Source organism: Manis pentadactyla, chromosome 15, assembly GCF_030020395.1.
Source record: "Manis pentadactyla isolate mManPen7 chromosome 15, mManPen7.hap1, whole genome shotgun sequence".
NCBI classification, from domain to species: Eukaryota; Metazoa; Chordata; class Mammalia; order Pholidota; family Manidae; genus Manis; species Manis pentadactyla.
Window position 1 is genome coordinate 12,753,530 of NC_080033.1, and position 23,240 is coordinate 12,776,769.

General features: G+C 44.8%; 1 protein-coding gene across 1 annotated transcript; it reads left to right on the top strand.

The window, feature by feature from the left end:
* The first annotated feature begins 1,528 nt into the window (after positions 1-1,528).
* LOC118917167 (EP300-interacting inhibitor of differentiation 2-like) lies at positions 1,529-2,675 on the top strand. Its single transcript, XM_057492928.1, has one exon. It carries the CDS (start codon positions 1,562-1,564, stop codon positions 2,126-2,128), a length of 567 nt encoding a protein of 188 aa, XP_057348911.1. The 5' UTR covers positions 1,529-1,561; the 3' UTR covers positions 2,129-2,675.
* Positions 2,676-23,240: the final 20,565 nt, after the last annotated feature.

Below are 23,240 nucleotides of genomic sequence, written 5' to 3' on the forward strand. Positions count from 1 at the left end.
GTATCCAACACACCATACAATGTGTGTCTGTGCTCCTGGTGCAGATTACTAGGGCTGGTTACTTAGCACTCCTGCACTTCCACTCCCTCCCCACTCCAACTCCTCTCCTCCTGCCAGTGAGCTGGGGTGGGGGGAGCACTTGCATCCCGCCAGGCCTTGGCTTGTATCTTACCCCCTTCATGAGGTCCTGAGTTCTCGCAGGTGTAGATGTAGCCTGGCTGTTGTACTGTATTCTCTAGTCTCTCTGTTAGGCGTAGTTTTATTTGTTGTATTTTTAAAAATATATATGGTTTGGGAGGAGATTTCCACTGCCCTACTCATGCCGCCATCTTCCCCTCTCCCTCATGTATTTTTCATATACTTTGCAGGATTTAGGCCCCGACCAAATGTGCCACCTCTTGACAACATGCAGTAAAGTCCAGACTGGGTGGGTCCAGAAGATGGAGGACTTAGACCCCTGAAAGATCCTTCTGTTGTTTGACACCTGACCAATCAGAAGAGTGTACACAAGCTACTCACACACCCTGCAACCCTTTCTCATAATTTTGCCCTTAAAACCCCCTGCTTATAAGCCAACAGAGAGTTTGGGACCTTGAACATTAGCTACCCATTCTCCTTGCTTGGCACATGCAATAAATGCCCACTTTGTTTCACTACAACCCAAAGTTGGTATTTGGCATTGCTGTGGGTCAAGTGAGTGGACCCGGGTCAGGCAAGCAGACCCAAGTTTGTCTGGTTCAGCAACAGTGTTAGGAATTCACCCCTAGGTGGTAAATCAAAAAGAAAAGGAAGTGACTACCATAAATATCAGGATAGTAGTCACCTCTGGGTGGAAAGGACAGGTGATAAGAACAAAGGAAGGGTTCTGGGACACTGGAAACATTCACTTTTCAGTGGTGGTTACATACATGTGCACTTTGTGGTAAATCATTCAGCTGTATATTTATATTTTTGTATACTTTTATGCAAATATGTTATATTGCACAAATAAAATTTAGAAAAAGTATATCTAACAGTAGTCAACGCAATTTTAAAGATAAGAAGGGAAAAGTATAAAGTTGTAGTAGTTAAGAGGGTTGGTATGGGTGAACACAGACAAATGAGTAAGTGGAAAAGAATAACGAACACTCCCCGTCAAAAAAAAAAACAGGAATCTAGAATACCTTGGTATATAATAGAGGTGGTATTTTAATCACCGGAGAACAAGGAGCTTAGAGGCATCTTAGAATGAAATATTGGGAAAGCCAACAGAAAGCAATTGGTAAGACTCTTCTTATAAACATGAATTTGGTCATGAATCTGGTCGAAATGTAAAATATGACTCGCTGTCGGACATTTCTTTAGACCCGGTTCGGCTTCAGACGTCTTGGCGCTCCCGGCCGCTAGGTGGCACCTGGAGGAGTGCAGGCGCCTGTGTGACACATGCGCAGTGCCCCTACGTTTAGCCGTTCGCCCTACGTTCGCGTACACGTGTTCGCACACCGCCTTCGCCGTCCCGTGCGCTCTCGTAATCGCGCCGCACTCTTTCTCTGGGAGCGACCGAGCTGATCCCGCGCCCGAGATGTCCGAGCTGCCGGCGGACTGCAGTGTCCCGCACCCCGACGCGGAGGACGGGGACCGCGACGCCCCGCAGGCGGAGGTAGGCGGCGGGCCGCGAGAGCCGTTCCGGGCGCGGCCTGAGGAGCCCGGGGAAGGTCCGATGGCGGCAGCCAGGGAAGTTCTAGTGGCGGCGGCCAGGGCAGCTGGGGTGCCAGAGGTCGCCCGACTGTTGGCGGAGCTAGCGGAGGAAGAGCGTCGGGAGGGCAGGCCCGGGAACGGCCCAGGCCTGGCTGCGTCGCCTCATCGCCTTCGTCGCCTGTTTAGCCTTTTTGAACTTAATTACAGGCATTTTCCCCGCCTCTATCTGCCGCTCTCCCTGATTCTGGCCAGAATGCAGGTGCTTGAACGCCGCAGGAGATCTGTGGAAGCCCGCAGAGCCAGGGAAGCGGCGTTTGATGCCGAGCATCTGTGGAATCCCCAGAGGCTGGCTTTTGGTAGTTTAACACATACCATAGCTCTGACTGCATCTGAAGTGATCGATCCTCTGGTAGAAGAACTTGGCTGTGATAAGTTTATCAACAGAGAATAGTTTGGTGATGAAACTGCTTGCAGAAGAACCTCTGTACTCAAGACAACTTTATGCCAATCCTGGAACTTGATTTAAAAAAGGCAGTTGTATGCGCGTAAGGCAGTGCACAGTTGAGAAAACAAAGAAGGAAGCTTCTTGTGAAAAACATCAGAAAAGAAAAAACAAGCCGAAACTGTTAGGACTCTATTCTTTGGGTTGGTGACTGATGGGGATTCTTCTCCTTTCATTTGGAAGTGTCTTTGAAAATTGCTTCACTAAAAGGTGAAGAATGGTTCTATAAAATTGAGACTTTCTAAAGAAATGTTGCCAGTAATAAAACTCATGATGAGGAAAAGTATCAAGTAGCGATAGTAGGAATAAGGACACAGCTGCGTTATCAGACTGGAAGACAGGAGCGAACTTGAAATTGCCAGAAAATGTGCTGTCTTCGTGTCAGATTGAACAGAAATTTTTAGTGTAAAGATCGATTTTGTATTCTGAGGCATTTCCAATGACAAACATAGTAAATGCTGTATATATTACAAAATAAATCGTCTGTTTGAGAATATCTGAAATTGCTGATTCTTTTTCCTTTCACTCAATTTCTAATTTAAACTTTTCTCATAAATCTATTCACAAGCCCCCTCCAAAAATAAAATACGCAGTGAAAAGTCTTCCATCCCTGTCCCTCCACCCAGGACTACTGCAGCCCCCATCTGTGACCACTGCCTCTCCTGTCCTTCCGGTTTCCTCAGGTACACACAAGCAAATACAAACCTGGGTTTATTTTCTTCACAAAAGTTGACATACTTATTAATTTATGCATTAACTTTTCTGAGTAAGAACATCGCTTGACGATCCCTCCAAACCACCACATTTCCTCTTTCTATTTAAGAGCTGCATTTTATTCCATTCTGTGGTTATACTGATGGGCATTTAGGTTCTCCCTTTTTTTTAGATTTTTATGTCAGAAAAACCTCATTTATTTTAGAAAGTAATTCATGGCAAAATCTAATTTTCAATTCAACGAGTTACTTTTTTTTTAACTTTCACCCCCTTCACCTGTTTTCCATTGGGAAAAAGCAATTTCTATAATAGTTAATACTTCGGGCATATCACATGACATGTGCACAAATACCATGTTGCTTCAATTCTAAATGCACTTTTCCTCTTTTGGCATCTCTGCAATTGGAGTACATCTTACATTTGATAGTATAATGTAGCATTTTTTCCTCCAGTTTTCATTTTCTTTAAATGGTGCATCTTATAATCAGCAATGTATCCAAGTCATCTACATCCAATGTATCCAAGATATCTACAACATCTGTAGTATGATTTAACTGAGAACTTTAGGCCAAAGGCACTCATTTTATAGATAATGCTAAGTTTTCTTCCAGTAAATACCACTTTTCATTACCACCAGCAACTGGTAAACATGGACAGTCTAGCCAACACAGTGAGCCATCAAATACCTGGATTTTGCCAATCTATATAGTTGGAAAACAGTGTATCAATTTTGCTTTTCTCTTATTACAAGTGAAGTTGAGTATCTTCTCAAGAGTTACACAATTGACCTTTGAACAATGTGGGGGTTAGGAGCACCGATCCCCAGCACAGTGGAAAATCTGAGTATAATGTCCGACCCCTCAAAAACTTAACTACTAATAGCCTACTATTGACCAGAAATCTTATCCATAACATAGTCAATTGACACATACTTTGGATGTTTTATGTATTATATATTGTCATCTTACAATAAAGTAGGCTAAAGAAAATATTTCAAATTGTCACAAATCTCAAAAAAAGAATTCCAGTTGTATTTGTTGAAATAAAACCCGTATAAGTGGACCCTTGAGGTTCAAATGCGTGGTCTTCATGGGTCTTCTCCATGGTCTGTCTGGTCATGTCTTACCCATTTCTCTCCTGAGTCCTTTCTTTACTAATGCTAGTAGCTGTGTGACAGATAATAGCTTGGAGTGTGAGTAATGGATATTTTTGTCCCGTTTTGTTACTTGTCCTTGGTTTTCCTAGAAGTCTTTTGGCATGGAGAGTTTTGCTTTGCTTTTTTCCCGTTTTCTTTTTTTGCATCTTACTTGAGATTATCTCAAGTAGGTTTGCTTGCTGTATGTGTGCTGTTTCATTGTTCTTATTTGAATCTCTGAACCACTTGGAGTATATATCGATATACTCGGTATGAGTATGAGGTATGGATTCAAAATTTCTTTTTTATATGGCTACAGGTTGTCCAGTTGTCTACTAACTCCTTTACTAATTAGTCCATCTTTTCTGCACTTTGTTTAAAGATGCCTCTTCATCATATACTATGCTGTGTTTTAAATCTGGTAATGCTATAATTACTTATTTTTCAGTGTTTCTGGATATATTCGTTGATCTTTTATGTCAACCTCAAAGTCAGCTTACCTTATATCAAAGATTTTTTTCTATTAGAATCATATTACACTTAATGGATTTAGGGATAACTGCTGTCACTAAGGTCTTCCTAGCCAAATGATCTGTTTTTCAATTTTTTTAAAGGCTTCCTTTATGCCCTCTAGAAGGGTGTTAATGTTTTTCCTTAATTCCTAAACTACGTCTTTCACAGATCCAGTTAGTTATTACTGGGTATTTTGTGTTTTTCTGTAGTAAATGAGGATTATCTCCATTACATTTCCTAAAATCTTGCCTGTGTATTTGAAAATACTTTCTGCATATTTATTTGATAGCCTGTTAGGACACTGAATTCTCTTAATGTTTATGTTAGTTTATCATTTGGTTTTCTTAGTTTGGGGAACAATCAAATGCAAATAATGATAGTACTACATCTTGTACAATTTTGATACCTCTAGCTCATTTCTCTTTTTCCCTTGGCTAGTACCTTTTGTCTAATGTAAAATAATGTGAGAGGTAGTGAAGCATCTTGTCTTTTTTGGAATTTTTTGTGGAAATTCTTCACATATCGCTCTATACTGTGTGTGTATGTGTGTGTGTGTGTCTTATTAAAAATGGCTGTTGAATTTTGTCAAAGGCCTTTTCAAAATCTATGAAGGTGGTCTTGGGGCTATTTTTTATATCCACCACCACAATGAGTTATATTTTAGAATTATTGATAGTACATGATGCTTGCATTAGTCAAACGAACCTTATTTACAAATTATCCTTATTACCCTTTTAATGTGCTGGATCTGTGCTTCCTTTAAGGATGTTTGCATTAATGTTTGTAAGTGAGACTGCTATGTTGTTTTCTTGCACACTTTTAGACAGTAATGTTATCATTGCATCATATAAGTAATTTGGAAGTTTTCCTTTTCTAAGTTCTGGAACACCTTAAAATCCATTGGAATTATCTTTCTAAGGTTTAGTGGAACTTCCCTGTGGAACCGTCTGGCCTGGTGCTGTAGGTGGTGAGGGGTGAGAGCCCTTTCACAACCTTTTGTTTTTCCCCCACAGCAAAGCAATAGATTGTTAGGTACTTTGAAGACAAACGTGTCCTCACTGAGTCAGAATGTAGTACGTTTCTTGACTTCATTGATCACATGCCTTTCTTTACCCTTACTAGTAACAGAAGGGAGTTGTGGAACTTGGAGGGTGTTAGGCAATAAATGTCAGTGTATAACATATATACAATTCTGCAAAATAGTCTTCATGAAGCTTGGCTTTAGCCTTACCATCTCTGTCTCTGCTATGGTGGGTATCTCAGGGTCATATCAGTCTCCTTCGATTCAGGAAATCAGCCCAGAGTTCTGCTTGTCAGGTTATGCAGGGAGGCTGCTTATTCTGAGAGTTCTTTGAGTAACTGGCTGGGACAGAAATTGCAGGTTTCTTCCTAAGGGGAAGTTGAACTCGTGTTTCAAGAAAAAGGGTTGTTGCCCAAACAGTAACAATTGTAATAACAGATTTCTACAGTTCTCACCTGCTTAGGCCAACATTTTTGTGACTTAATTTGGGCAGAAAAGAACAACTGAGGCTTAGAGGTTTGAGTACTTTTTCCAGGTCCATCTGACTGCTGATCATGAGTTCTTCCCTCCAAAGAGCCCCAAGTACAGCACTTCCCTGAGTTCTGAGTCATCCTAGTGAATCACCAAATCTGATGGGGTAGTGGGAGCCCTCAGCTTTGTAGCCCACTGGTCAGAAGAGCCAGTGGCCTGGGGTCCTGGAGCTTGTGGCTGGCGTCTGGAATAAGGGCAGCCTTAAGGAGAACTTTGCCCTCAACCTGTGAAGGTCCAGGTCGTTAGTGTCACCGCTGCATTGTAATGTCTATTGTGAATTTACACACCAGAAATTTGAGGAGGAGGTTTCCCAGTTGGGGGTGTCGGGAGGGGCAGGCAAGGTCTGAGCTCCTCTCATTAAGCATCGCCCTCTCCCTGAGAAATTCCATGTGTTCTGAGTCCACAGGTTCACCCACAGACCCTCTTCTTGACTGCAGCTGCTCTGGGTTAGCAGTGCCGATTCAGGAAGCTCCGAGTGAGGAGGGCTAATGGCAGCTTCTGAGGCCTCACCTTGACCTTGTGTTCTGGAACCCAAGAGAAAACAGAACTCATGAATTTCAACCTCCAAAGGTTCCTGTGGGGCCTCTATTTCCATAAGATTCTCTGGAAACCCAGGTCCCCTAGGGTCCTCAACTGTTCCAACTTCCCTTCTCCTGCCTATTGCTTACTGAATTCATAATCTCTGTATCAGTTGCTCTAGTTCTGTCTGTTGCATGTAAAAGTCCTTCAGAGAAATTCCAAAGTCCTCAGAGTCATGGTTACAGGGCCGGAGTTATTATATGAAGAAGGGAGATATGCAGAGGCCTCCATTCTAACAGGGAGAGGGGTCAGGCACCAGAAAATGACCTCATATTCAGAGGTCACTAACTCAAATTTCTGCAGGAGTTAAGCGGACTTGAGTGTGGGAACAAGAGGGACTGGTGGGGACTCTGGCAAACCAGGACTCAATTATGGCCAGTTGTGCCCTGTGGAAATACAACCCCAGTGCTGCTGCAGCTTCAAGGAAAATTGAGAATACAGATCTTGTGTGAAAACTCTATTTTCAAATTTTAGAATCTAATTCCAAAAAAATTTAAATACCATGAGGTTAAAAGCACAAGTCATCTGAAACAGATACTGTTGTTGCCCATCTCAGGGTTACTTCCTCCTAAACTTTCTTGATTTTTGAACCACATACAGTATTGTATCGTTGTCCATATGCCTGGCCCGGGGAATGAAGCAAGACGGGTTAAACCAGCAGTTCTCTGAGTGTAGTCTGGGAACCCCCGGGACAAGACTTTTTCAGGAGGTTCACAAAGTCAATACTATTTTCATAATAAAAATAGGATGGTATTTGCCTCTTCATTCTCATATATTTCATTGTGCATATGCCCTGGACTTTTCCAAAGGTTGCATGACATGTGCAATGGCAGTAGACTGGTAAAGAAGCAGACATGAGGGTCAGTTATCTTCTTCTCAGCCAGATATCAAAGAGATTCACAAAAATGTAAAACAATGCCACTGTCTCACTAAATTGTTCTTTGTTTTGGAGAACATCTTTTCCTTTAAAAAAGGTGTTATTTATATTAACATGTAATGGACTTAATACTTTTAAAATAAATTATTTTTAGAATTTCTCAGTTTTAATTCCTAAAATATAAATAACAGTACATGTAATCCACATAAACAAAAGCTGGGGGTCCCCAATAACTTTTAGAACTGTGAAGGGGTGCTGAGACCAAACAATTTTAGAATTGCTGCACTGAATCTGGCAACCCATTCCCATTTGCTAGGGACTGATTGGCCTGGGATGGGCATGTGACCCCACTATGGCCAGTCAGATTTAAGGGCAACTCTGCTAGGCCTTCTGGGAAGGATTTTTCTTCTTGAAAAAGCAGAGTTTATTTTTAAGCCAACCAATAAGTAAGCCTTCAAGTGACTCCAGCCCCAGCCCTGAACAACCACCAGCTGAAACTGAGTGAAGCACACACAAGCTGACCCCACAGAGCCCTGCCCAGATTACAGACTTGTGAAGAGAATAAATGTTATTTGTAAATCACCAAGTTTTGGGGTGATTTGTTTCTCAGCTCTAGTAACTGGAGCAAGCAAAGAAAATACCTGAGAATGAAGCCAACATGAAGTAGGCAGACTCAAGAGATGGAGAGACATAATCTGATGACAATGTTTAAGCCTCCTGATCCAGCCCTGCCTGAAACCAATCCTACTCCTGGATTCACTGGTTACATGAGTTGAACATGGCTTCTGTTCTTGCAAGCAGATGTGCCATAAATGATTTAACTTCCACATAGTTCTCATGCTGTGCTCTTCTAAGATTTTTACATACATAACTCATTTCTGCCTTCCAACGACCCTGTGAATTAAGTACTTGTAAGGAAAATGAAAGTTCCAATGGCCAGGATCCTCACCTGACTCTTAACTACTTGATGATGGAATTGGCCTACTTCTAGGCTAAGGCTTATACATGCTTTGGCAATGAGCCATTATTGTCAGTGTTACTATATTGAGAGCTCTGCTGGGTGCTCTCCTCTGGAGGCAGAGACAGGCTTGCTGTATGCAGACTGCCCCAGAGGCAGACGTGATTCCAGCGCTCTACCTGCCACTGTGAGAATATAGCTTGATATAAACTCTTTTACCCTTAGCATTCCGTTGTTATTTGGTCTCAGTGAATCCAGAGGAAACCTGCCTAGGGGCAATGCCCTGCAGGAGAGACAATTGGCGTCCTCAGCAGGATTTGCTGCAGACTAAAACAAAATGGAATAAGCTGCCCTCATGGGTACTTCAGAGGGCTGCCCCTATGGCTGGGGAGACACTTGGGTATCCCCCAATGGGCATGTGCTTCAAGGTGGCTTGTCTCTTAGTGGATTGGGCCCCTCTCCAGACTGGGGGGAGGTGGAGGTGATGCCTAAGACAGTAGAGGAGACCCTCAGCAAAACAGGGAATTCCTTAAAGAAACAGAGTGCCCATGAGGCAGCAGGAACCATGGGTTGGCTATTCTTCAGTGTCAAGAGGACCATAAAGGAGAAGAACCCACCCCTGCAAGAAGCACAAGAAGAGGTAAAGGTCATGCGGGGAGAAAAAAATTCCTCGATGACTGCGATGGTGTCACCGCAAGATGCAATGAAGACAGTAAAGGATACAATGGTAACAAAAGAAGAGACAGCACAACAATGCAGGCTGTTAGGTACTGAGGAAAAGGTAAGAGTGCTGTTGAAGACTGAGACAGTGTCACTTTAAGGCACTGTGGAAAAGCCAAACAATCTACCAGAGGAGTTACTCTGCAGAATGAGAAAGCTGCCATCAGCCCCAGAAGTGGTGCAGGAACCAGGGGAGAACAGGGAGGTAGAGGTGGTGCTAGAGACATTGACCCCTTCTCTATTGAAATCCGGCCCAACTGCAGTCAGGAAAATGAAGACACAGCAACTGCAGGTCCCTCCGGGGCAGGCACAGCCCCCTCGCCAGGTCTTGGAGCACTCTCTGCTCTGCCACTATACACAGGCAGAGTTGCTGGATTTGGGCTCCTGGTTTTGGCAGAAATCCTCAGAGTCCATATCAGCCTGGTTCCTGTGCCTTTGCAATGTAGGAGTGGATGGGATCATTCTGTCTGGATCAGAGATGCCTGGAGATTATTCTGTCTTGAAAGCTGGTTTCCATGACAATTCATCCTACCTTTTGGCAGCAGCTGCAGAATGTGCACCAGACCCCAGGGAATTATTCACTTCTCAAAGGGATAATGGCTACACTTCACACTGTATGGCCCCATTCAGGGTGACTTCCCTTCTTCCCCCACTGTCTGGCAGATGTATACCAAGCTCCAACAGGTGTTATGGGAGGTAGGCGTGAAAAATGCCATTTATAACCCAGTAAATTATGACACAGATGAGGAGCTGTTTATGGCAGGGATGAGGGACGTGGTGCTGCAAACAGCTCCCCCATCCCTTTCGGGCCCTTAGTGGCCATTCTTCCCCTCACTTAGGACAGCCCATAAATGCAGTTACCTGTACTATGGCAGATTTGGGGGAGGCTGAAGCAATGCAGGCACAGAAGGGAGTACAGTTCACTGTTGAGAGGAAGGCCTTAAAGTGCCCCATGAAGGTCACAAGGACCCATATGTGGGTTGATTTAATAGGGGCAGGAGCAGACAGAGAAATTGGATGGGAAGCCACATAAAATCTCACTGGAGATGTGGCAACAATTGAAGCTGAGGCAGCAGTTTCAGCCACTGTGAACCAAGAAACAGAGACTAGAGACAGAGCCACAAATCCGGCCTGTGCTCCTGCAAGACATCCTGCTGCAGGGTGAGCAATCTTGCCTGAACCCACACAGGAAGATGATTGGGTGATACGGTTTGACTGAGGGGCAGGTTGAGGCACGTGCCTTGGGGACCAAGTGGGGACTGGAGACCACATATTGAAATATCAATTCATTCATCCCCAGTGAATGTGTAATATTTCCTAGCTCTGGCAGACACAGGAGCTGAACGCTGACTAATTTATGGCAACCCCAAGTGGTTTCCTGGGACCCCTGCTGTTATAGATGGATACAGGGGCAAAGCTATCATAGTGAAACAAGCCCAAATCCTGCTGGGAATAGGGTGTCTACCCCCAAAGGAGTATACTTTGTATATCTCTCCCATCCCCAAATATATTTTGGGGACAGCTATCCTGCAGGGCCTAGGTTGCAGACCACTTCAGGTGACTTCAGACTGAGGATACCAGTTCTGAGGGGACATGCTAGGCACCTGCCCGTAGCTTTGCCTGTGCCTTGGTGGATGACTAATACCATGCAATAAAAATTGCCTGGAGGGCATAAAGAAATTGGGGAAACCCTCCAGGAACTGGAGTTGGGTATTATAAATCTCATCCATAGCCCTCTTAATTCCCTGATGTGGCCAGTAAAAAAGCCAGAGAGCTCCTGTCATATGACCATAGACTAAAGAGAACTGAATAAAGTCATACCCCCTCTGCATGCTGCCATGCCTTTTATTGCAGGCTTTTTGGACACCATCAATCATAAACTAGGACATCATTATGTTTTAGATCTTGCTAATGCCTTCTTTTCCATTGACATAGAACAGGAAAGTCAGGAACAGTTTGCCTTTACATGGGAAGGATGGCAATGGACTTTCACTATCCTTCCACAGGGGTACTTCCACAGTCCCACCATCTGTCACAGACTTGGCAGCATGGGAGAAACTGCCAACAGTGCAGCTGTACCATTATGTTGGTGGTATCATGCTAGTGTCTGATTATCTTACAGAACTAGAAGGTGTAGCACCTGAACTGCTGCATCGTCTACAGGAGGAAGGATGTGCTGTGATCAGCACCAAGGTTCAGGGACCTCATTTATCAAATTCTTGGGGGTCGTCTGGTTGAGTAAGACTAATTAGTTATCCCAGAAGCAGTCATAGATAAAGTCCAGGCTTTTCCTGTCCCTACAACTGTGGCATGGTTATAGGAGTTTTGGGATCTTTTGGGCTACTGGAGAGTGTTTATCCCATACTTGGCACAAATTTTGAAGCCCTTATAGAGTTTGGTACAAAAGGGCATCAGGTGGGACTGGGGGTGAGATGCGTATGTCTGCTCTTACTGCTGCAAAATGGGCAGTCAAGGCTGTGCAGGCCGTGAGTGTGATAGACTCACCAAGGCCCTGTGAGCTGGATGTTCATGTTACCGAAGACAGTTATGGCTGGAGTCTCTGGCAGCAGCTTGAATGAACTCACCAACCTATTGGACTCTGCTCACAACTCTGGAAAGGAGAAGACATATGGTACACCTTAATAGAGAAACAATTGGTTGCTGTGTACCGTGCCTTGTTGGCTATGGAGCCCATCACTGGAACAGCCTCAGTAAAGGTAATAACCAGTTATCCTTTCATAGGGTAGCTATGAGACTGGACCCAGTAGCCACAGAGTGGTGTGGCACAGACACCTACAGGAGCATAGTGCCCTCTCTACTAGCCCCTTGAGTGGAGAACTCCAAAGCTTATTGGGGCCAGTGACATATATCAGTGAAAGGCAGGAAGAATTTGCTTTATAGCCATTAGTTGCAGAGAGCACTTAATGGGAGGAAAGAGCCCCTATACCCAAAGATGCATGGTACACAGATGGCTCCAGCCCTAGGTCGCCCCCAAAGTGGAAGGGTGTAGCTTTCAAGCTTAAGACTAAGACAATATGGGTGGATGATGGTGAGGGGAAGAGCAGTCGAAGGGCAGAGCTGCAGGCAGTGTGGCTCGTGATCACCCAGGAGCCCTCCCCATTAGTTGTTTGCACTGACAGCTGAGACACCTATCGAGGTTGACTCTGTGGCTACTGACATGGTACCATGCCAACTGGATGACCCCTTTCAGGGCAAGAATTGTGGCAAGACATGGGTCTCTAGTCAAACTAAAATAGTTACAGGATATCATGTGACAGGCCATTTGCCACTGGCATTCTCAGAAAATGATGCAGAAAAATTGAGCCAGGTACACTGGCTAGAGGGAAAGCCTGCCTCTGATGTGGCCCAATAGTTACATCAACATTTGTTGCATGCGGGGCAGAAGACAATGTAGACTGTAGCCCATCAGTGGAGCCTGCCTTTAACCTTTGCAGGAGTCAGCAGAGCCCGGCAGGAGTGCACTGTATGCTCTAAAAAGGACTTACACCAAGTCTCACAGAAACTTGGGATGATAGCTCAGGGGCTGATACGCCTAGTCAGGTGGCAGATAAAGACTATATCGGGCCTCTGCCTGTGTCAGAAGGGTATCAATATGTCATGATTTGTGTGGACACAGCTACTGGACTTCTGGTTGCTCTTCTTGCATGTTGCATGGACCAACAAACAACAAAAAGAGGTCTAGAGCACCTCTTTGCAGCCTATGGCCAACCGCAGGTAATTGAGAGTGATCAAGGCACCCACTTTACTGTACATGCACTACAAGAATGGGTGCAACAACTAGGGAAAAAGTGGAAGTTTCATATACTATATAATCCTACATGGGCAGGCATGATAGAGAGGTACAATGGTTTGTTAAAATCTGGCCTGAAGTCAGATACCAGTAGTCTATGGGGATGGTCAGTTGGCTTACAGACAGTGCTTTGGCATTAAACTCCATAGACATGCTAACACACACTGCTGCCTCCCCTATACACCTGCACATACAAACCAAGAAGGAATCATTGAAGCCAGGGTTTGGGCACTAGAATATCTTGCTACTAGCACTAACTGCAATAAATCCCAGAGATTGTTCAGTGGACGTGACCTTCAATGTTTTGACACATGGACAAGCAGTGGCTGGCCCTCCTGGCAACTTGGGAACAAGGCCAGGAGGCTGGCCTCCTGTGTATTCCTGGAAGAATGGCCAGGCTCTCAAAGACCATGATAGTGTACCCTAAACAGCCAGACGGCAAGAGCATCTTACTGGGGAATTTTGTTTTATCTTTATACCCAGCGCATGCACCTCTAGTAGCACAATACAAAAATCCCTCAGTAACCCCCACAGGGAGAGAGGGGTAAAGGTGTGGTATATTAGACCCCGACAGGACTCCCTTCCTGACATGGTCCTATCACAGGACCCTCTCTTGCATGCATCGTACCTGAAGCACAAGATTCGCCTATGCTGGTGTCACTAGATCGTGTGTCTTATTGCCTCCTCTAATGTCTGTGTGGATAGGGCACACACCCTAGCAAAAACTCCTGCTTGCTCAGTGTGCACAGCAAGTGTGAGTCATGAACTCATCTGAGTAGAACTGGTGTGAATACAGCTGGAATGACCACTTGGTGGCAATCAACCTCCTCAGGCTTGAGGATCATTATAATTTTCATTATCTGTACGTTGTTGGTATCCTCTGTTGCTGTTACAGAATCTGGTTACAATGCTCCAGCTTTCTCACAGAGACCACTGCAGAAGATTGAGGGAGCACAGATTGTGAAGTGAGCATCCTGGAGGGGTGGAGTGTAGGGAAAATGGATGTTCCTATGGCCAGGATCCTCACCTGAACTTAAACTACTTGATAATGTAATTGGCCCACCGCTAGGCTAGTGCTTACATGCCCATTGGCAATGAGTCATTATTGTTGGTGTTACTATATAAAGAGCTCTCCCAGAGGCAGAGGCAGAGATGGGCTTGCTGCATGCAGACTGCCCAGAGGCAGACATGATTCCAGCACTTGGCCTGCAAGAATAAAGCTTAGTATAAACCCTTTTATGCCTGATGTTCCATTGCTATTCAGTCTCACCAAATTCAGAGTGACCTTGTGCAGGGCAATCCCCCTCAGGTGAGCAGACTATTATGTTCCCTATTTTGTAGATGGAGCAACTTAAGAACAGAGAGGTGAAGTCACTTGCCAGAGCTAGAAAGTAGCAAAGCTGGGATTCAAATCCAGGCAGGGGTTTGGCTCCTGACTCTGTGCCCTTAACCATTAGGATGCAGTGCCTTCCATCTGCCCCACCATCTGCAGCTGGTACTTGTATACATTTCACAGGAATAGAAATACTATCCAGACTCTTGGTAAATGTGTAGAGCTTCACTTGAAGAGTCCGGGAAGCATGTCTGATCTTTCTCTCCAATGATAATCTGCACCCCAGTGTTAAGGCAGATACTAACCATCAGGTGCCTGCCCTCTATCCATCCCCCTTCTACTGGAGCCAAACAACGTGACCAGACCATGAGCTCTTGCCGCCCCACTCTGGACAGTGCCTCCCGAAGAGGGCAGCCCACCCAGGCTGCAGGAGAGTCTCAAGTGTGTGTGGGCAGTAAACTGATCCATTCCAAGAAGGTGATTCTGAGCAAGGGCCTTGGACAGGGAGGGAGGATGGTGCCTGGGTCCCGGGGTTGAGAGACATACATATCTGTGCTCTTTCCCCTGGGAGCCCAGAAAGGTGACGGCTTTGTGGATGAGGTCAGGCTGCAGAAAATTGTGAGCACTATCAATGAGGAGATCAAGAAAAGGCAGTGGGCAGCTGGCGAGCTGGAGGTGAGGTGAGGGAGGTGAGGTGGGCGGAAGGAGGCTGGGCTGGGGCTTCCAGAAGGTTTTGCTTTCCTGATAACGAGAGTAACCCAGCAGGATGTCCTGGCCTTCTTCAGCCCTCTTTCCCCTCGAATGCAGATGTAACTGGCCTCTACCATGAAACAATGTGCAAAAGCCAATATGTTATCACATAAATGATAGTAAAAGAGAAATAGAAAAACTCTGGGTCCCAGGGGCATGGCTGGACAGCCAACTCCAGCCCCCTCCCAGCCGTTCATGAGAAAAACAGTGTTTTTCTGATTGTGTGAGCCAACAGCAGCCCAGTTTGCTGTTACTTACAGACTGATGCCTATGTACCCTCTGCCAGGCCTTGGAAATTCCATGATTAAGTAGTATTAAGACACTTATTTTGCAGAGGAGGAAATGGAGGCCTGGAGAAGTGGTGTCCCCAGTTGGAAGTCACACAGCAACTACATTGTGAAGGCCTGGCTCCCAGGACTTGCACTGGACCTCCTGGCACATGCCCAGTGACCCCCGCCCAGTGCCAGGTACACAGCAGGGAGCCCACATATCTGCCAAATGCACAAATGACCCTCTCCTAGGTCACTGAAACCCCTCCCGAAGCTGGGATCCTAAGACCTGTGGGTTTAGAAAGTGGGCTCTGGCATGAAGTACTGAAATTTGGGATGTCAAGGGGTTGAGACTTGCCACAAGCCCTATTTCTGTCCTGCCCCCTAAAAATGCCAATAAGAAGGGAAGTTTACAAAATGTATCCCACACCAGGGTGTGGGAGATAAAGACACCACAAAAAGAAAGAAACTGCCCCTGACAGCATGAGGAGTTGAGGCTAGACCACTCCAGGCAAACCTGGGAGCAACAGGACTGGCCTCCCTCCCCACCCTGGGCCCAGAGCACTGGAGGTGCCAGGACCACGGTGGCAGGGGATGCCCACAGACCTCAGGAGCGAGCATAGCTACAGCAGACGCAGTCAGACAGGAACACAGGGAGGATGACTCCATGCATTTCCTCCTTCTCCCATCCACAGCCCCACCCCAGCCCCAGCCACCATCAGAAATGGACCTGACTTGGCAGCATTTTTCAGCCTGTCTTGGCATCCTGCTGAGGCTACTGAGGTGGGGAGAGAAGAGAGAAAAAAAATTTTAATAACAATGACAAAAGCTCCATAAAATAATAGCATTCATAGAGAGCTCACTATGTGTCAGGCACCATTCTAGCACTTTCCATGGATTACGATCCCCACCCCAGGCTCCTTGACATTTTTTAGGTTCTTTTCTTTTTCTCCTCCTTTTTCTTCCTCCTCCATTCTTTATATATTAGGTATCATATTTCTGTACTGTTTGTTTATCCCTTGATTGACTTTGGGGATAGTTAATTTAATTTTGCATTTGCTTAGTAATTACCTGTTCTACTTTCTTTACTGTGGTTTTATTTCCCCTGGTGACAGCTATTAAACCTTAGGAACACTTCTATCTATAGCAGTCCCTCCAAAATAGACTGCAGAGATGGTTTGTGGAAGTTAAATTCTCTCAGCTTTTGCTTATCTGGAAATTGTTTAATCCCTCCTTCGAATTTAAATGATAATCATGCCGGATAAAGTAATCTTGGTTCCAGGCACTTCTGCTTCATGGCATTAAATACATCATGCCACTCCCTTCTGGCCTGTAAGGTTTTTGCTGAGAAATCTGATGTTAGCCTGATGGGCTTTCCTTTGTATGTGATCTTATTTCTCTCTCTGGCTGCTTTTAATAGTCTGTCCTTATCCTTGATCTTTGCCATTTTAATTATTATATGTCTTGGTGTTGTCTTTCTTGGGTCCTTGTGTTCGGAGATCTGTGGAGCTCCATGACCTGAGAGATTAAGTAGTATTAATCTCCTTCCCCAGATTGGGAAAGTTTTCAGCAATTACCTCCTCAAAGACTTTCTATCCCTTTCTCTCTCTCTTCTTTTTCTGGTATCCCTATAATGCGAATATTGTTCTGTTTGGATTGGTCACACAGTTCTCTCAATATTCTTTCATTCTTAGAGATCCTTTTTTCTCTCTGTGCCTCAGCTTCTTTGTATTCCTCTTCTCTAGTTTCTATTTCATTTATCGTCTCCTCCACCATATCCAACCTGCTTTTAATACCCTCCATTGTGTTCTTCAACGATTGGATCTCTGACTGCAATTCCTTCCTGAGTTCTTGGATATCTTTCAGTGCCTCCATTAGCATGTTAATGATTTTTATTTTGAACTCCCTTTCAGGAAGAGTCACGAGATCCATGTCATTTAAATCTTTCTCGGGAGTTGTATTAATAACTTTACTCAGAACCAGGTTCCTTTGGTGTTTCATATTTGTATATGGCTCCCTCTAGTGTCCAGAAGCTCTACTCTCTGGAGCTGCTCCACCCCTGAAGCAATGTCGGGGGTTGCACGGAATGGTATTGGTGCCTGGGGGTTGGAAAGAGCTGTTTCCTGCTTCACAGCCACTATGCCTGTCTTCAGTGTCAGAACCAGTGGGTCAAGCACACAGGTATAAGCTTTTGTCCCAGAGCAGCCGGATATGGATGCCTGCTTTCCACAAGTGGCCGGAATCTCAGTCTTCCCAGGAACTCCGCGTATCCCAGCTTTCCAATCCCATAATCACGAGAGTATGATGAAAGCACCATGAAATGTAGGTTTGTGCTCCCAGAGCAGATCTCCAGAGCTAGGTATTCAGCAGTCCCAGGCCTCCACTCCCTTCCTGCTCCATTTCTCTTCCTCCCGCTGGTGAGCTGGGGTGGCGGAAGGGCTTGGGTCCCACCAGGCCACAGCTTTGGTACGTTACCCTGTTCTGTGAAGTCTTCTCTTTTCTCCAGGTGTATGCAGTCTGGCACAGTCCTCTTTCCTGTTGCTCTCTCAGGGTTAGTTGTATTAATTATATTTTCATATTATATGCGGTTTTAGGAGGAAACCTCTGTCTCACATCTCAAGCCACCATCTTTCCTTGACAGTTTTTAAACACACCAGACACACTCGTACCACATTGCCTTTGCACTTGCTGCTCTTGCAACCTGAAATACTCTACCCCAGATATCCACACAGTTCAGTCCCTCACTTCCTCCAAGTGTTTAAATATCACCTTCCCAATGAGGTCCTCCCTGACTACTCAATTTAGAGTTGCATAAAACTGTGAGTGCTCCCCATACTCCTCCCTTGCTCTCTTTTTCTTTTCACCACTTGTCTCCTAAAATGCCTTCTGTTTGCCACATGTCTGGTTTGCTGTCTCTCTTCCCCAGCAGAGTGTCAGCTTTGCTAGGGCAGGGTTTTGTAACTGTTTTGTTTACTATTCTATCATCCCCAGGACCTTGAAGAACAGTATCCAGCACATAGTAGGTACTCAGCAAATATTTGTTGAATAAAATGAAATCAAATGAAGTAAAAGTCATAGTTTCTGCTTTGCACAGGCACAGAGAGGTGAACGTATTTGCCCCAGGTCACACAGCCAGTAAGTGGCAGAGCTGGGATTTGAAGCCAGGCAGCACTGACTTAACCATTACCCATCCTCCAGATCTGTAATGTGCTTGGTTATGTTTCTTCTCCACCTCACCCAGTTTTCCCTCCCCACGTGGCTCAGGGGGACCAACTCCACTTCAACCTCCAAAAATTGGCACAACACTCAAGATTGATGGATTGGAATGCTATATTCCCATGGGCCTCTGATTGGTTCAAGTATGGACTGTGACCTAATCCAGGCCAGTGAGAACCTTCTGTAGGATTGATGCCCCCAGAACAGGGAGCCTCCCTGAGAACAAAGCCCAGGAAAAAGGAAGAACCCAAAGTAAAAGAGAGTCAGATACCCAATGGCAACCCTTCGTTGCCTAGATCCAGCCATGCCTGAAGCTAATCATCCCCTAGACTTTTATTCCCGTGAGTCAATCTTTTTTTCTTAGGCCAGTACAAACTGGGTTTGTGCTGCCGTCGGAACAGTCCTGACTGCTTTTAGTAACGGCAGCTATCACTTGAAGAAGGCCTTACCTCACAATATCCAACATCACCCACTTCAGCCTTGTGAGGCTGGCAGACCCAGAATTTGAACCTAAGTCTCTGTGAGTCTGGAGGCTGCATGCTTAACCACTCTCCTCTTCTGCATATTGGCAGGCATGAGAAAAAGACCTCTCCTCTGCCTCCCCTGCCCCCACACCCACCTTGGCTGCTTAAAAATAGACCTCCTAAGAGGCTGGCACATAGCAGGGGTTCCCAAAACCCTGTTTATAAGTTTTAAAAACACCTTATATAATGTGGACCTTGTCTGAATCCTGATTCCACAAACAAACTATTAAAAAAATGTGACTGAGACCACGGGGCGGAAGATGGCGGCGTGAGTAGAGCTGCGGAAATCTCCTCCCAAAACCACATATATCTATGAAAATATAACAAAGACAACCCTTCCTAGAATAAAGACCAGAGGACACAGGACAATATCCAGACCACATCCGCACCTGAGAGAACCCAGCGCCTCGTGAAGGGGGTAAGATACAAGCCCCGGCCCCGCGGGAGCCGAGCGCCCATCCCCCCAACTCGCGGCGGGAGAAGAATAGGCAGAGCGGGAGGGAGACGGAGCCCAGGACTGCCAAGCACCCAGCCCCAGCCATCCGGGCCAGAGTGCAGGGCGCTCGATACTAGGAAAACAGGGCAGCAATAACAGTGAGCGGGCACCGGTGGCCTGGCACCGGAGGACACCAGAAAAGCGAGCGACCATTTTTGTGTGTGTGTGTGTGTGTGATCATTGTTTTGTTTTGGCAGGTGCTTTTTGGAAGTCTTAAAGGGGCAGGGTGGGACACTTAATCCAGAGGTAGGGAATCCAGGGATCTCTGGGCACCCTAACCCCTGGGCTGCAGGGAGCAGGGAGGCCCCTTACGGAGATAAATATCCTCCAGGCCGCTCCCCCTCCAACGCGACTCCACCACTTTGGAGCAGCTGCCCGAACCAGGCCGCGCCCACAGCAACAGCGGAGATAAACTCCATAGCAGCCGGGCAGGAAGCAGAAACCCAGTCTGCGCGCAGCTGCCCAGCACAAGCCACTAGAGGTCGCTGTTCTCCCAGGAGAGGAGGGCCACAAACCAACAAGAAGGAAGTCCTTCCAGCCGTCACTCGTCCCAGTTCTGCAGACTATTCCTATCACCATGAAAAGGCAAAGCTACAGGCAGACAAAGATCACAGAGACAACACCAGAGAAGGAGACAGACCTAACCAGTCTTCCTGACAAAGAATTCAAAATAAGAATCATAAACATGCTGACAGAGATGCAGAGAAATACGCAAGAGAAATGGGATGAAGTCCGGAGGGAGATCACAGATGCCAGAAAGGAGATTGCAGAAATGAAACAAACTCTAGAAGGGTTTATAAGCAGAATGGATAGGATGCAAGAGGCCATTGATGGAATTGAAACCAGAGAACAGGAACGCATAGAAGCTGACATAGAGAGAGACAAAAGGATCTCCAGGAATGAAACAATATTAAGAGAACTGTGTGACCAATCCAAAAGGAACAATATCCGTATTATAGGGGTCCCAGAAGAAGAAGAGAGAGGAAAAGAGATGGAAAGTATCTTAGAAGAAATAATTGCTGAAAACTTCCCCACACTGGGGGAGGAAGTAATCAAACAGACCACGGAAATACACAGAACCCCCAACAGAAAGGATCCAAGGAGGACACCACCAAGACACATAATAATTAAAATGGCAAAGATCAAGGACAAGGAAAGAGTTTTAAAGGCAGCTAGAGAGAAGAAGTTCACCTATAAAGGAAAACCCATCAGGCTAACATCAGACTTCTCAACAGAAACCCTACAGGCCAGAAGAGAATGGCATGATATATTTAATTCAATGAAACAGAAGGGCCTTGAACCAAGGATACTGTATCCAGCACGACTATCATTCAAATATGACGGTGGGATTAAACAATTCCCAGACAAACAAAAGCTGAGGGAATTTGCTTCCCACAAACCACCTCTACAGGACATCTTACAGGGACTGCTCTAGATGGGAGCACTCCTAGAAAGAGCACAGCACAAAACACCCAACATATGAAGAATCGAGGAGGAGGAATAAGAAGGGAGAGAAGAAAAGAATCTCCAGACAGTGTATATAACAGCTCAATAAGTGAGCTAAGTTAGGCAGTAAGATACTAAAGAAGCTAACCTTGAACCTTTGGTAACCACGAATTTAAAGCCTGCAATGGCAATAAGTACATATCTTTCAATAGTCACCCTAAATGTTAATGGGCTGAATGCACCAATCAAAAGACACAGAGTAATAGAATGGATAAAAAAGCAAGACCCATCTATATGCTGCTTACAAGAAACTCACCTCAAACCCAAAGACATGTACAGACTAAAAGTCAAGGGATGGAAAAACATATTTCAAGCAAACAACAGCGAGAAGAAAGCAGGGGTTGCAGTACTAATATCAGACAAAATAGACTTCAAAACAAAGAAAGTAACAAGAGATAAAGAAGGACACTACATAATGATAAAGGGCTCAGTCCAACAAGAGGATATAACCATTCTAAATATATATGCACCCAACACAGGAGCACCAGCATATGTGAAACAAATACTAACAGAACTAAAGGGGGAAATAGACTGCAATGCATTCATTCTAGGAGACTTCAACACACCACTCACCGCAAAGGATAGATCCACTGGGCAGAAAATAAGTAAGGACACGGAAGCACTGAACAACACAGTAGAGCAGATGGACCTAATAGACATCTATAGAACTCTACATCCAAAAGCAACAGGATATACCTTCTTCTCAAGTGCACATGGAACATTCTCCAGAATAGACCACATACTAGGCCACAAAAAGAGCCTCAGAAAATTCCAAAAGATTGAAATCCTACCAACCAACTTTTCAGACTACAAAGGCATAAAACTAGAAATAAACTGTACAAAGAAAGCAAAGAGGCTCACAAACACATGGAGGCTTAACAACACGCTCCTAAATAATCAATGGATCAATGACCAAATCAAAATGGAGATCCAGCAATATATGGAAACAAATCACAACAACAACACTAAGCCCCAACTTCTGTGGGACGCAGCAAAAGCAGTCTTAAGAGGAAAGTATATAGCAATCCAAGCATATTTAAAAAAGGAAGAGCGATCCCAAATGAATGGTCTAATGTCACAATTATCAAAATTGGAAAAAGAAGAACAAATGAGGCCTAAGGTCAGCAGAAGGAGGGACATAATAAAGATCAGAGAAGAAATAAATAAAATTGAGAAGAATAAAACAACAGCAAAAATCAATGAAACCAAGAGCTGGTTCTTCGAGAAAATAAGCAAAATAGATAAGCCTCTAGCCAGACTTATTAAGAAGAAAAGAGAGTCAACACAAATCAACAGTATCAGAAATGAGAAAGGAAAAATCACGACGGACCCCACAGAAATACAAAGAATTATTAGAGAATACTATGAAAACCTATATGCTAACAAGCTGGGAAACCTAGGAGAAATGGACAACTTCCTAGAAAAATACAACCTTCCACGATTGACCCAGAAAGAAACAGAAAATCTAAACAGACCAATTACCAGCAACGAAATTGAAGCGGTAATCAAAAAACTACCAAAGAACAAAACCCCTGAGCCAGATGGATTTACCTCGGAATTTTATCAGACATACAGGGAAGACATAATACCCATTCTCCTTAGAGTTTTCCAAAAAATAGAGGAGGAGGGGATACTCCCAAACTCATTCTATGAAGCTAACATCACCCTAATACCAAAACCAGGCAAAGACCCCACCAAAAAAAAAAACTGCAGACCAATATCCCTGATGAACGTAGATGCAAAAATACTCAACAAAATATTAGCAAACCGAATTCAAAAATACATCAAAAGGATCATACACCATGACCAAGTGGGATTCATCCCAGGGATGCAAGGATGGTACAACATTCGAAAGTCCATCAACATCATCCACCACATCAACAAAAAGAAAGACAAAAACCACATGATCATCTCCATAAATGCTGAAAAAGCATTTGACAAAGTTCAACATCCATTCATGATAAAAACTCTCAGCAAAATGGGAATAGAGGGCAAGTACCTCAACATAATAAAGGCCATCTATGATAAACCCACAGCCAACATTATATTGAACAGCGAGAAGCTGAAAGCATTTCCTCTGAGATCGGGAACTAGACAGGGATGCCCAC

Bases quoted from the DNA above. Each gene is read 5' to 3' on its own strand.
- LOC118917167 (XM_057492928.1), top strand. From the start codon at position 1,562: ATGTCCGAGCTGCCGGCGGACTGCAGTGTCCCGCACCCCGACGCGGAG.